At 40.7% G+C, this 15,495-nt stretch overlaps 1 protein-coding gene across 2 annotated transcripts in view; it reads left to right on the top strand.

Moving 5' to 3' along the window:
* Positions 1-11,198, top strand: part of LOC148080159 (fibroblast growth factor 14-like) — a 45,114-nt gene extending 33,916 nt beyond the window's left edge. For both annotated transcript variants that reach the window (XM_087791761.1, XM_087791762.1), the window contains exons 4-5: positions 6,238-6,436; positions 6,548-11,198. In XM_087791761.1, the coding sequence (XP_087647887.1) occupies positions 6,238-6,436; positions 6,548-6,696 (348 nt within the window). In that variant the 3' untranslated portion in view covers positions 6,697-11,198. The remainder of the gene's footprint in view (positions 1-6,237; positions 6,437-6,547) is intronic.
* The last annotated feature ends 4,297 nt before the right edge of the window (positions 11,199-15,495 follow it).

A 15,495-nucleotide genomic window follows, 5' to 3' on the forward strand; every position in this document is an offset into this window, starting at 1 on the left:
TTCCAAATGTAAAGCTAATCTAGTCTTGCCTTCTCTTTGAATGTTTTTTGATGGAGATAGTTTGTTAGAAATACATTTTGTTTTGCCCAGACTTACACTGCGGATATAATGTCCCCTTGTGTGACTGAGTTTGACAACCCTGAACTAAAGGCTCCTGGATCTGCATATTGACCATCTTAGGTGATAATAATAACAGTTAAATGATAATGAAACTGTTTTCTGTCAGCTATGAGCTGTTGTTTTCTTGTGTTGTTTTCACCGGAATTTTCATGTCAAACTGAAATATATTGCTGGTTAATGTAGTAAAGTGAGAAATGTAAATCCTATGTCAACACAAGGTGACACATTCTATCCGTTTAGATAAGATAGATTTTGTAGATAAAAAAATGAAAAGGTTTGCTAGTAATTTCCTGCACAGATAATCAATTTCAACTCTGGACTAGGAGTTCTGGAAGATGTTGAGAAGAAAATAAAAGCCATTGAGAGACACTTGAACCTGAACCTCCTTGAAATGTACAAGAGAAACAAGGGGCCAACTTTTTCACAGCTAAAGTCCAACAAGTCGAAGCCAAACTTTAAGATAATTATTGATCCATGGGCGTCCTTTAACAGGTAGTAAAAGTTAAATGTGTCCAAAACAGATTTTGCTTGGCTAAACATTGACCAAGATCACAACACAGTTTCTCTGGGTAGGAACATGGAGAAAGAGCCTTGCGGTCACATGATGATTGTTGCTGATACACACTTGTTTTCGGCTGGAGGACTTCCTTTCAAGTTGCCGCCAAAAACCCCACACTTTGCGCTTTTGTTTTCAGACTTTTCCTCCCTCGCCCCACTTCTCTGTGGGTTTCTTTTTCTTAAGAATGACTTGTTTTCCCACAATCCCCCTGGGTAATTAGTGTTGTGATAATAACCAGTGTTGAAAACAAACACACCCCCTCATCGCACAGCACACACTGACACACACAGCTGACTGAAGAAAATGCTCAGTAGCATCTAGTGGTGGTGGAAGTGGAAGAAGTGTGTCAGAAATGAAACAGAGCCGATTAGACTAGACCTGGGTTAGTTCCCTAGTATTAAATAAATTAACTTTTTTGACAATTTATCAGAATATAAGTGAAACCAATGAAGACACAACTAGCAGCCAGTTAGTGAACAAAACCAGACTGTGTGTGTGTTTGATCTTAATGTCATACAGACTCATAAACTGCTCAAAAACTGTGATAGGAGAGGGCAACTCGATCAGGTCGCAGGAAGCTGAGCTCAAGTGGTGTAAACAAACCCCCATGAAAATTGTAATAAATTCAACTTCCATGAATGATTGCAATTTTAACCATATACAGTACTGTGCAAAAGTTTTAGGCAGGTGTGAAAAAATGCTGTAAACTAAGAGTGCTTTAAAAGTGGAAGTGTTAAAGCGATTCTCTGCGATTTGAAGTCCAATTGCAACTCCATTTGCAGTAATGCAGCCCCAAACCTGCAAGGAACCTCCACCATGTTTCACTGTTGCCTGTAAACACTCATTATTGTTCGGCGAACAAACTGCCTTCTGCTACAGACAAATATTTCAAAAATTGATTCATCAGTCCAGAGCACCTGCTGCCATTTTTCTGCACCACAGTTCCTATGCTTGTGTCATAGTTGAGTCACCTGGCCTTGTCTTCATGTCGGAGGAATGGCTTTTTAGCTGCAACTCATCCATGAAGACCACTTCTGGCCAGACATCTCCGGACAGTAGATGGGTGTACCTGGGTCAAACTGGTTTCTGCCAGATCTGAGGTGATGGCACGGCAGCACATCTTTAAATTTCGAAGGGAATTAAGCTTGATGTGTCTTTCATCTGCTGCATTAAGTTTCCTTGGCCGACCAACATCAAAATAGCTTGAACAGCACATCTTGAAACCCCAGTCTGCTTTGAAATCTTTGTCTGGAAGAAACCTTGCTGCTGCAGTAGAACTACCCTGTGTCTTGTTGCTGTGCTCAGTCTTGCCATGGTGTATGACCTGTGACATGAAACTGTCTTCCACAACCTCAGCTCGGTAGCAGAGTTTGTTCCTCACCCAGTTTTCAGCTCCTACACAGCTGTATCTTTCTCACTTAGAGACTGTGTTTCAACCAACTTGTGAAAATGATGATCATTAGCACGTGTTATATAGTATACAACGTGGTATAATTGGTTGATCATACACCTCACTAGAATCCTACAAATATTGATTTGATTAGATTTCCCATCTGTTTCGCTCACTTTGCATTTTGTAAATTGATAAAAATAAACAATTATTATTTATATTTTTGAAAGAATTCTTAGTTTACAGCATTTTTTCCACACCTGCCTCAAACCTTTGCACAGTACTGTATATAACAAGATTTTCACCAATATTAAGGGGGACATAAGCAGAGAATTCAAATGGGTCCAATTTCAATTAAATGTAAAGCATATTTAATTAAAATTAAGGAGGATTACTACGATATCGGTCTCTCCCTTACCCCTCTCTCTTTAGTTGTTTTATTTATTTGGTTTTGAAATGTATTTTTAATACCATGCAACCTCAGGCTATTAAGCAATTTACTTTTAAGCAACTTATTTTTAAACTTGGGTTTTGAGATGGACATCACTAGGATACAAAGGGAGAAAACTGGTGCCCTTGTTCAGTTGTGTTGCTGTTGTGTGATAGATGAGATCGTCGAGTGTCGTGTGTCACCTGTGGCCATCTCTTATGTATTGCTACGATCATGTTCTTTTTAATTATGTATCCGGCCGGAAATTGCATTTACGTGAACGCATTGACTTAGTGATGCCGTGTGACGATTGGTTTCCCACTTGTTGCATAAGACTCTCCATGTATGAGCTTAGACAAGTGACTATTCACCTATGGGGATCAATTATACTCCCAGAGTACAAGACTATCAAGATAAATATAAAACATCTATTTCGTATTTACTGAAGTTTAAATCTGATATGCCACAGTTAAGAATCCTTCAAAAATATCAGGCGATATCGGGTCAGTTTGGCTATCTGCGCTCAAAGCTTCAGCTTTAGTGACATAATAACCATTTAAGGTTAAATTCTGCTTCAGGCAGTCAATCAGAGCCTCCGTTTTAGCCTGTGTGCCTGCTGGGTCATATCTCTGAGGGAACTTGTGACCTGGCTGTCAGTCAGCTGCCGGCTCGGTCAATAATGTCACAGATCTGAACTCGCTGACATCTCGGCACATCCTTTTTAAATGCCACTCATCTATCTCTAAATTTGGTTGCCAGGTTTTTATCATCAGATGGTATTTCTCTGATTAAACTCCTGCAGCGTGAATCAATCTGTCACGCAAATGACTACATAAAATAGATAAAATGTAATCTATGTATCATCCATAGATAGATCCATAGTAAAATGTATAGAATTTCACACTGCATTATTAAACTTTTTATGATAATAAACGCATCACTCTCTGTCTGTCATCTGTCCACTGACACCCATAAAAAGAATCATTTCAACCAAATATTGAATATATATATAATATAATATATATTAAATATTGTCAAGCTATTGTTTTTAAATGATTATAAAAGAGGAACACTGGAGCAAATCTTCATGATGTTATGTGAGCCAACATTAGGACATTTTCCCAGCATGCAGGTATTGACGGACACAAACAATAGAGTATAATCTGAAGCCATGAGGCCATTTACCCGAGAGGCTCTTTTAGATTCACTGTCAGAGCCACACAGTTTAAAGTTTTATCGACATGATGCTGTTAGGAAGAAGAATTATGTTTCTATTGTGTCGGGTTCAAACTTAACTGGATGGGTGGCCACCAGGGGTCAATTCCTGTAGTTTCTTTAACTGTTGAAGGTTTGGTTTCACTGTAAATGTTAGCAATTGTATTTGATTTTTCCATCTTAAATATGTAATTAAAGATAGATATGTTAAGTTCGATGTCATGGTCTTTATTTATTAACTATCTGATATTGTATAAAGAGTCCCTTGCTCGGGTCACACTTGTAAAAACTTAGACAGTAAAGGCTGAAAAATCATCTCACCGGCCACAGATTCTCAAAGCGTCTCCGTTTTATCTTGTGAACTAAGATGTAAATGGATGCTAGGAAGTTGTGTTGGCCTTAATGGATTGGTAAAAGGAAAAAATTCTGAAGGCATTTATCTCCAAGATGTCACTTTTTTACTTAAAAACCGTCACAGCCCTGAGTTCTACTGCCGTGCTTTGATTTGACCACCATTAATGTGACAGTTAACCCAGTTTGAGTGTTTTCATCAGTCTCTGCAGATGCAACAGACGCTTGTAGACAAAGGATGTTTAAGAGCAGAGAAGCTTTTCTCGCATCGCTGGGTTGAATGATGCGTTGCCAGCTGAAACACTCTCTGAACGTTAATGCTTAGTCGTGTTTTTTAAATCATTCATCTAGAAAACCTGATTTACCAAAATATCGACTGCTTCCTAGAGACGTTTTACTAACAGGATTAAGGACTTAGTTTAAATCTTGCATGGTAAATATGTAAATGCTTGTTCATCATTGATGAATTTAAGAATTCACGGTGATCTTTTTGAAGGTGTGATCCCGCACATCTATAGATAAATGAGGAACTTTGTGGTTCTGCTCTGGGAGCCACACTTTCTCTCTTCCTTGTCAGAGGAACACGAGGTCTCTTAAGTGGAAAAAAGCGGCGATGTTTCCACGCTTGAGCATGTGTGTACGCTCACTAAATCTCAGCACAGCGATGGAAACTGACTGAGCGAGGGGTGAAAAGGATGAGTGATGAGAGAAATTGAAAGATAAAAGAGGAGAGGGAGAGAATCCCCTGCTGTTTTTCCAATCAGGAGGCGTCGTCCTCCTCGGCGGGTGATTTATTCTCTCTCCTCGTCTTCTTGTCCCAATTTCAGACCCTCCTGCCCCACCCTGTTTGTTTTATTCATTCATTCTTTCACCCTCAGACAGCAGAACTCATTGAGGTTTCTGCTGGTGAAATGACTCACCTGGTCAAGAATAACTCATGTACGTCGACTACTCTTGTCGAGGGTGAGACGACGCTCCCCAAAAAGACCCCCTTCAAGTGCATGACTGTGTGAATCCCTTAATGTCTGCTCTCCAGCGCCACCTCACCTTCATCAGACATCAGAGAATGTTAAATGTTTTTGTTTTTATGTGTGTGTGTTCTCATTTATCGTGCCGTCAGCCTCTTATATTCACAAACACTTGCATGCTTACCCCTCCCTCTTTGCACTGGTTGGTTGCCACGGCTACATTGTCGCCTCTCTTCCTCATGTTGCTATGAGACTCGGACCGACAGACCTGAGCTGAATGACAATGTGGATCTGGCAGGAGGACTACAACAACCAATAAGAGAAGCTCCAGACTGAAGAGTCGTCTCGGTCTCGTGTCTGGGGTTAATTATTGATCCGGAGACATGTGCGCGCCAGTTTACCAACACATCCTCCTGCCTGAAAAGTGAGACGGGGAGAGAAAATGAAGACTTTTGTGAGGATAATGAAGAATTAATTTCCCCCTTTATTAGAGGTTTATAATTGTTAGTGGTTCAATGGTGAGGTTTTTTTTTTTTTCTTTAATTTTGCACGCCAGATTTAGTAAATGTGTTTGAATAAATCTGGAATTTCTTTCAAGTTACAAAATGATTTTGATCAGACCAGTTAGAAGCTGCTAAATGTTGAGACGTTTTTGGATGCTTCAGGAGATAAGGGAGTTTGAGAAGCCCATGCTCGGAAAACAAGGGTGAGGGTGGGGTTCAAGGTCAGCTTCAAGAAGAAAAAGAGCAATTTGTTTTTTGCAGTAAGTATTAAAAAGCATTAAGTATGGATTAAGTTTCCTTTACTGTTTATATTGAGGGTATGTTGGGATGGGTACTGTATTTCTGCACTTTTCTGTTACCGACCAAATGATCTCAGTGAGATTCACGTAAATTCAAATAGTACCTTGTTTCAGAACCGTATCGGTTCAGATGCGAAAGGTTCCGATCCCTAATGACAATCTTGTGATAAAAAAACTTGAAACAATTTGATTTTGCTGACCAGTTTAATCCAAGATAAAATTTGAGATGTTGATCACTATTTGGATTTTTTTTTTGATCTGGATTTGGTTTTGTTAAAATGTTATCCAAAATGTTGTTATTAATTCCCAAAAAACTTTTTTACTCCTGAAATACGCAAAACAATTGCTAATGACACAGCCACAGTTGACCTCTGACCTGTGTTCATCTATCTGTCTCCTCAGGAACTCTTTACCGCCGAGTGTAAATTTAAAGAGTCGGTGTTTGAGAACTACTATGTGATCTACAGCTCCATGCTCTACAGGCAGAAGGAGTCAGGCCGGGCCTGGTTCTTGGGCCTAAATAAAGAAGGGCAGGCTATGAAGGGCAACAGAGTCAAAAAGACCAAACCAGCAGCACATTTTCTGCCCAAACCTATAGAAGGTAACTCTTTTTTTCTCTCTGTCTCTCGAGGAAGCGTCCACAAGACATTTGATGGAACCACTTTTGAACTGCAAGTTCACTGTATTCTCGTCTCTGTCTCCTATTCTCTAGTTGCGATGTACAGAGAGCCTTCGTTGCACGACGTGGGGGAGGCGGTGCCCAAGGTTGCCGGCGCCCTGCCCTCTAAAAGCACAACAGGTGAACCAGTAGTCATGAACGGTGGCAAACCCGTAAGCAAACCTGACAAGGAACAGACATAGCCCCGCCCACTTTCACCCTCAGAAGCTACCGCCTGCAAGACCCTCCCCACTGCTGTGCTCTCAATAACCTGCGGAACATCCTGACCGGTCAGCGGTGGGTTCCCCGCCTCACCCTATGAAAGTGGATTTTTGGGGGTCTACAAACTGTGGCAGCGAGACAGTGGCGATGTGGGAACAACACATGCTGTGAGTCAAGGCAACAGACACAATGAAAGAAATGTCCTTTTTTATTTTGTGACAACCGAAGTCTCTCTTACGTCTGCCCTCTCCTGCTGTCCTGACTGCTCAGATGCATCCTCTGAGATCCACATTAAATCTGTCCTGAACACAGACTCCATCACACACTCAAATATCTGCTTTATTCTGTCCTTATTTGATTGTTATAACACAACCCAGCATGTCCCTGTTTTCTTTTCTCAGCTATGACTCAGCATTTCTTTGCACAGAGAATACTAGCGAGGATCCAGTTGTACAGACGCACATACTCTTTTAGTTTCTACCTCTTTGTTTTTAGATCGAAATCCCACTTGTGAAGTTCCTAAACTGACCAAAGTGTGAGCGAAATGGTTTCTCCGAGGTGGTAGCGAGGTGAAGTAGCGGTCAGTGTTTACATGGAGTAGCATAGCAGACGTTGGTGAAGAGGTTTCTGCGGCCTTCCCACTACTTGAAACAAAAGGTAGGAATGAGGGTTTTAAGGAACAGGGTAACTTTGTGTGGAACTGAGGTGACGATGCGTTCACTTGCACGGTGCATCGATGTAGGTTCACAGATGTAGCGGACGGTTAGCAGACTCGCTGGCGCGCTAACAAGCGGCTACATGGATGCAAAGTGCCAGCAGATGCCATTTTTGGAAGTTGAATGTAGCAGAGAAGGAGCTCTGGGTCTAGTCTTGGGCTCAGATAAATCATGACCCACATGGAGGAAACCAAAATCTTTGGTCTTTGCTCAAATGGTCCTCCTTCATCGCACTGTGAGAGAGGTTTAAAGATAGTTGCCGCCGTGGTGTCTTGACCACATTACCATTAGAATCTGTCAGCTGTGCCTCCGATCTGTGAGCAGCATCTTGGGAGGACAGGAAATAGTGCAATACTGGCTAGCTTAGCTTCATTGTTTACATCTCCAGGAGCACAGAGGACACTTCATATTAAAGAATCCATCCTTTGTTGGAGAGTTCGGTTGAGCTTCTGCCGTGACTATGTTAACTAGTATCATCTCCATAGAGCCCTGTATCAGGGGGTGGTTGCTCTTCAGCTTGACTCATGGAGCCCTAGATGTACAACGTGATGTTGATGAAAAGCTGCTGGAAAACTTGATCTCTGATGGTTAAAATCGAATGGATGTGCTGAAATCTGGCTCATTCATTACTGAAGGTACAAATGAATTTCAATGACTTTCAGTCACAGCTCAGGTGATGACTCGGCGTATTTAGGGTTCGATGATTAAGCGGCAAACACAAATTAAAAACATGAGGGTTCTTACATTTGCACTATTGTCTTTGCCTGGTGAACTCATGACTGCGAGTACCGTTCTCATCTCAACTCTTTGGACCGGTTTCAAAATGGCTGCGATGACATTACATCAGACGCCAGGTCAGTGAACAAGAGGGAAGTGAGTCTCGGAGCTGCACAGGGATTGAAAACTTGCTCCGTAAAGTCATCCTCTAATGTCTCCCATGAGTTTATGTGAAAAAAAAAAAAAGAGAAAAAAGGCATGAATCAGACGCCTTTGAAAATCAAACCAAATATCTTCTCACTGTGACGGTCAACATGGCACCAATCTGTTCTGGACTTGAGTCCCGTCCAACACTCAGAATTTGTGTTTACTCGTCCGTGTTTGACAGCAAGACTAGACGCCAATTAAATCCTCATCAAGTGGTCTGGGATATTAATAGCGTGAAGCTGCATTAGTGTCAGAGACAATGAGGGAGACACGAGCTCAGCACTCGAGCTGCTCGCCAGTATAAACAAAAGCTGCTTCTTCTGGCTCCTGATTCGACTTAAACTGGAGGACTCGTGCGTTTAATGAGATCTCTGATCCCTGAAGATAAACGACCTTCACTGACATTTGCAAAATTACACACAATCAAGGCCGCCCGATTAATCAGCACCACTGCGTCGATACAAAACAAATCAGCAGCCACAGGTCCTCCGACTCCGACGAAAAAAAAGTTCCAGGTTTATCTTTCATTTGTTTGTTATGTCAAGGAGAACAAAATAGCACTTAAACTGCAGCAGCTTTTAACACGTCAAACTAACTACCGACTCCATTCACAGTTATTGCATGGCATTAAAGTCATTTTATCAATATAGTGTAGCTTTAATTTAAATGTCATTCCTCAAAACAATGCTGAGGAAATAATATAAATGACGATTCTGATATTGGCAGATCATCAGCCAATAACTCCACTTATTGATATATAAATAGTAGAGAATTGGATGAAAACCCATTCAATCCGGGGGTTAAACAGTTCCTATTATGATTATTTGTAAATAATAGATGATAAAATCAGTCAATGTTTACTCTAGAATATCAGCTCCACACCTCCAGTACAGTAGTTGGCGCTACAGAAGTGATCGACGAAGGGAAGTGTGTGCTTATCCTGTGTCACACAACTGTCATTAAAGTCTCCTTGTGAAACGTCTTGCTGCTGTCCAATTGTCCGAAAATGTGGCCGGTTGCCGGGTAGTGTCGTAGAATCTATGTGAGTGCCTCATATCTGCAGTCAGGTATCAAACGTGTGTCTTTTGTTATTCTAAGGATTAAAAAGCAGGAATTAAAAACGTGTTCTCTCTTGTGTGACTCACAATTGTCAGTGATGGTTGAAAGACATGTGATTACGTTGTTAAATATCTCCGTGACGACAAATGCAGAGAACATTCTTGGTGTTTAGATTCTCTCAAGGAGAATTATCTTAGTTTTATAACATGGAAAATTGTTTGAACATCTAATATACAAAAATCAATGTATCAAAATATCAATGCTAATGAAGCTTATATTCTAATGTAGCTTCAGCAGTCAATGTTTGAAAAAATCTATTTTTAAGTTTATTTATCCACGACTATTCAGAAGTAATATATGCCAAATAAAGCTTAAATTTGAATCAACCTTTCTGATCTTCTTCGGATCCAAATCCCATTTGTGACAAAGCTTAAATGAAAGAATGAACTATTTTTTTAAAGAATGAAAAGATCTTTTCCCACCCATCACGCTAGGATAGACCAGACCTAATTCTTAGAGACGAGATGACCATCAGACGACCTTCATAGCACATGTTCTCTCTGGGGCGACGTAGACGAATGCTAAAAAAAAAACTGTAGATAAGGTAAAAACAAGCCTCTTTATCGTTACAGTTGCACATTAAAACAGTTTAGTCTTAAAGAAGTCCTCAAGTATGTTAGATGTAAAGACTTGTTTAATGACGAAAGGTTTATCTTCTCTGATCCTCTTCATAGGCCACAGCAAGAACAAGCTGGTAAATCGTTTGGTCTTGTCTGCGAGCTGCTTCCTGTCACCTAAAAAACATCCAAACAACAATCAGGGAACTGCACTTTAAGGGCTTGTTTTGTTCACACTTCTTTTTTATACATTAGAATCAGAAGAAAACTAGTTCTTGGCTGCGACCTCAGACTCAGCGAAGGGAGCGTTTCCAGGCTGCTAATCACGCTTCAAACGTCGACGGTACAATTACTGTCAGCGTCTCCAGAGAGATTTTCCTGCGCTGGTGGCTCGCCAGGATCCCAGGCTACAATTATGGGATATCTAACAGCGAGCTCGGCACAGGAAGAGAGCGGCGGACTTAATTAGGCGCCTGCAATCATGACATTCTGGGTCATTTCTACTTTCCATCATACAAACATGTCAGGAACACAAGGAGCCAATCATCTTCCCGGCAGCCGTCGATCCACCGAACATGAGAAGACGCGCGTCAGTGGTCAAATTAAATAATATGTTGAAAATGATGCTGATAAATTCAAAAAAATACATAAATGTATTTAAAAATCAACAAATCGATCTATCGGAGCAGCAATATTGTCACGGAGATATTGTTGTAATCATGTTCTCTGCACACTCATTGTTTCGTCACTTCTGGTTTCCTTCGGTTACTTGGGTCCCACCTGCATAGTTGCATGGATCGTGAAGAGGAGGGGTCGCGGTGGGCGGAGCTAGTGCATGTGGTTGTGTAGGAAATGTTTTAATCATAACATTTACACAATAGCATCAGTCAGATTTCAGAGTTCACCGGCTGCAACACTTTTGGACGGTCCTGGTCAAGCCATGTTTTTAAAATATGAACAAAACCAGCGTCACCGCATCCCCTAGGGGGCAGCATTGTTATCGGTGTAGCCTGTGGCTCCAAGTCTGACTGATGCTAACGTTAAACGTACAGCTAGCCTACGTGCATATATATTATGCAAAATGAGTTTGTCTGCACTGTGCGAAACGTGTCCAATCAGTTGTATACACACTGAAATGACCAATATTGAATAAAGGATTTATAGAAAGTTTGACTGTTTTTGTTTTTAATCCTGCACAATGAAAAATAAAATATATATATATTTTTGATTGTCTTCATCTTTCAAGATTTCTTCAGGTCGCCACTGTTGGGATTTTAAGGACTACGCTCGTACAAAGGAGACAGGAAGCTGATTGACTTCTCCAAGTCCAAGCATATTGTTCATGGTTAAGTTAGTCAGATCAGGTTGGAAAAGAGATGTCACTGCTAGTTCAAGTACTGTGGGGTCTAGTTCTCCACAAGTGGATCTGCGACACAAAAATAAAAATCGATGTCTATGTAACATTGGATGTTGAACTATCCATCAATCTCAACTGCCACGTTGTCCCGCCCCGTTTTCCTTCTCAACTCTGGAGGCGTGGCTATGGGGGAGTGTCTGAAGAAATGTGGTTGGACTATTTAATTCAAAGCTCCTTTAAAGGGTAACTTATGTGAAAATCCAACTCTCCAGACTCACTCACATGTTTCAAATGTTGAAGTCTTCCTCTCCAAGATGCAGTAAGTCCCTCATCATGACCATGTTTTGATTTTATTACTTTATAAAGTTCTCCCCCGTCTGAAATCTCAGCGAACAAGAGGTTATGAGTCCATTATGACGTAATAATGGCTAATAGACCTTAACTGTTAGACTTACTTACTTACCCATTAGAAAAAAGGTCTGTGATCCGCCCTTTTGACTCTTCACTTACTTTAGACCTGCCCTAACAGATTCACCATTCTTTAGATGCGTCTTCAGGTACAGAAAGGAAGTCGTTTTGTCACAGGAAACACCTGAGGTTCGTGTTCCACTAAAGATGTCGCGATATATTGAAGCTCAAGAGTCGGTGAGTACGACATTGATCAACATAAGGATACTGGATATTTTGCACATGGCTGCCCCCTCTTCTTGGAGATACTCTCCAAACTGAATTCAAATTGCAGACCTTTATTTCCCTGGGAGCTCTGTGCTGCATCTTAAAAGAAAATCCACTGTTTTTAGATTGTTACTGTGACCACAAGTCCTGCACGTTGTCAGTGTTTGTTCTGTATTTGTTTCCTTCCCTTTTTTCAGACTATGGTGTGTGCAGGAGATCTTGATCCAACGGGTCTTTTATCTGGTTAAATAAAGGTTAAATAAAAAATAAAAACCCATTAAAAACAATTTTGGCTATTGCTGATGCAATCGTTGTGTTCTGGGCTCCACACATAATGCCTGGTAACACACACCACACACACATTCAAGTGGTCAGTAAAAAACATCAAACGTGTTAAAATATTAAAGAATGGATTATTAAAAGAATAAATTCACCTCCTCGTGCAGCTGACGCGAGCGACCTCACACTCTCCGTCCGTCAACCGAGAAGATCAAACCTTTTAGGAGACATCCCAGAGCACAGCTGTCAATCACCCGGACGCCGGGCGAGGCGAGAGGCTCTCGGCCAGGATGACAGGCGGCAGAAACCCACCGCCGACGACACATGAACCATCAAATAGTGTAATTAGGTGCTTGTAATTAGCATTTGCATATGTAAATGTAATGGAAATGAGCTGCACGTTGAAGGGCGACGGTGTTTAATTAGCGAGGCGTGCGAGGTTCCAAAGATCTGAACTTTAATTATATTCAAAGAAAGGCTGCGTGCATTAACCCCATCGCTCAGATGCGACTGCTTTGATTTAATCACAGATTATTTGTCGCTCTTTGTCGACCTGGTCCACAGTAGCAGACTGAAGCTTCCAATGTTTTCATGAGAAATTCAGTTTACAAACGTATGGACGTCCTGAAGAATTCCAGAATCTGTATTACCAGTTCCATCCCCCATGATGGTCTGGAGAACTCACTTTTAAAGGTAAAATTATGAAAAGATTCATGACAACATTTTTTCTCTTTGATTCAGGGATTCAAAGTTGTTCGTTTTTCATTAGCTTCCTTGATTTCTGGTTTCAACCCGACCACCTTCAACCCTCAAACCCCACAAGAAAGTTATTAACCATCCGAACAGACTTTTGATACAAAGGCAGAGGCTCTGATGGGTGACTTCTGTCGATTATTCCTCTGATCCAGTTTTCCTTTGATCCTTTATCACCTTTGTTTATAAGATGATTTATCTTTCTCTATGTTTGCTAAATAACTCAAAAACGGATCATCATATTCAATGAATCTTACAGGATTTTTAACAATAGGACAAGAATTATATCTTTTTCTTTTTGGTAGTTTTATAGATTTTGATCCACATAAAATTTGATGATCTGTTTCTTTGGTGCAGCTTCAACAAGAAATACTTGAATTACCTTAATTAAACATACGTTAATATGTTTTTTTTTAACATTATATTTGTGATCTAATTTTGAATGATTAGGATCAGTAGGTTTTTTTATGCGATTCTATTCAGCGGGAATTGTTTTCTCGGTTTTATTTCTATGTCTGGTTTATGTAAAGACATTTGACAATAAAGATGTATTTGACTTTTGACTTGAAACACCTCCTTGCTCTTGATGTGTGTTGTGCACCAGTGTGGTGTGTGGTATGTCAGATAAACTAATCTAAGTACATATGAGTTAAATAAGCTGCTTGGCAGAGGTCTATGATCGCCTAGTGTTTTTTTTTCATTTATTTTAAAATATATATATTTATAAAACTTTGGATGTTACTTAAGAAGCTCTTCTTATTCCAGAACCTGGAAAACAGTCTCTGTGATCGGCACACATGCAGAGACGGCTGTCAAGACCACGTGTGGTTCAGGTGGTTTACTCAGGTCCTTCTGCCTCATTATCATCAAAGACAACAGCTGTGTGAGCGCACACACACACACACACACACACACACACACACTTAGAGTGCCCTTGGTCCTGCACGTCTGCCCCCCCACTGAGACTTGTCTCCGTCATCACCGCCTCGAGATGCAAAGTCCAGTGTGGTCAAGCAGGGCCTGAGACCTGCAGCTGCCGTCGGCTCCTTCAAGACTTAAATGGACTGTTGCACTGAGAGACCGTCTGAAGAGACCGGTCCGGTTCAAACCTGTCAAGCAAGTATTATCAACACTTATATTTATAAATAAATGGGGCCTTCATGTACTCTCTGAGGGCCACATGAATGCAGGCAAAGGGCCAAATATGGCCCCAATGCCACATTTTGCCCTTATAGTTTCTTTGTTGATATCAGTCTCGTCTCATCTGTGGTCGACGACCTTCAGAGGAAACATCGTTGTCACATCAACGATGTAAACAACTGAATCAAGACCCTTAGCTACAAATGTCAATCATTTATCTTCATTTCCTCGTTCCTCCTCCTCGTGTGTGTGTGTGTGTGAGTGTGTGTGTGTTTCTGAGGCCGAAATCTCTCAGGTGATAAGTGACATTTGATGGACGCACACACTCGGAGAGACAGTCGGGAGAGAAACACCCACCAGAACCAACACGTGGTATGAATACCGATTAACCAATCAGAGCGGTTTCTGCCCAGCACCAGAGGCACTTTCCGTTATCATGGCAACCGAGAAGCATCAGGAGCTAAGAGTGTGATGTTGAGAAAATGAATGAACCGGCAGAGGTGAATCTGATGTAGACGGACGTGACCAGCAGAGTATTCCAGATTTGAGAGATTTTAAAACTCGTATTATATTGCACTTTTATCTCACAGGTCATGAATAAAAAGATTATTATAAATACAAAGAAAACAGAAAAGTGTGTTGTTAAATATGAATAATACAATTCAGTTATTATGATGAAATAAAGTGTGAAATGTGAAGTGTGTCATTTATTCTCTTGAATATGAATTTAAATTATTATTATTTTTTATAAACAAGCCATAGAGAATGTAGTTCTGTCAGTTATGAAATGATGTTATGTAGTCTACTCCCATGATGCATTACTCCCTCTCGACCTCACAGATTCAGCCTCCTGACATCATTTCAATATCTGAGTAAAGTCCTGTCAGATGTTCCTCACGAGCTCAGCACAAAGTCGACCTGCAACATTCCAAACAACCTTCATGCTCGCTCACTCAGCTCCAACCAGCACCAGCACCACCGGGTAATTGGACATTTGCATTCGTGTGATATCTTCAAGTTATTTTCAGTCGTTATTCTGTTTTACACTAAATAATTGACCCTCATTTGAGTTTGCTTTGAAGTGACGTCCTGGGACTCTTGTCTGATGGCAGAGACGCTCGTTTTCACGTCGTCACCAGATGAAAAGACTGTTTACATAGAAGAGAGTGACAGAGAAATGTATGAAACAGTTAAGAAACTTAAAATAACTATTTTCAAGTGAAACTTTTTAGCATGATGAGTAAAAGGAACGTTACAACT

This window comes from Callionymus lyra, chromosome 5, assembly GCF_982586985.1.
Source record: "Callionymus lyra chromosome 5, fCalLyr1.hap1.1, whole genome shotgun sequence".
In the NCBI taxonomy this organism is placed as follows: Eukaryota; Metazoa; Chordata; class Actinopteri; order Syngnathiformes; family Callionymidae; genus Callionymus; species Callionymus lyra.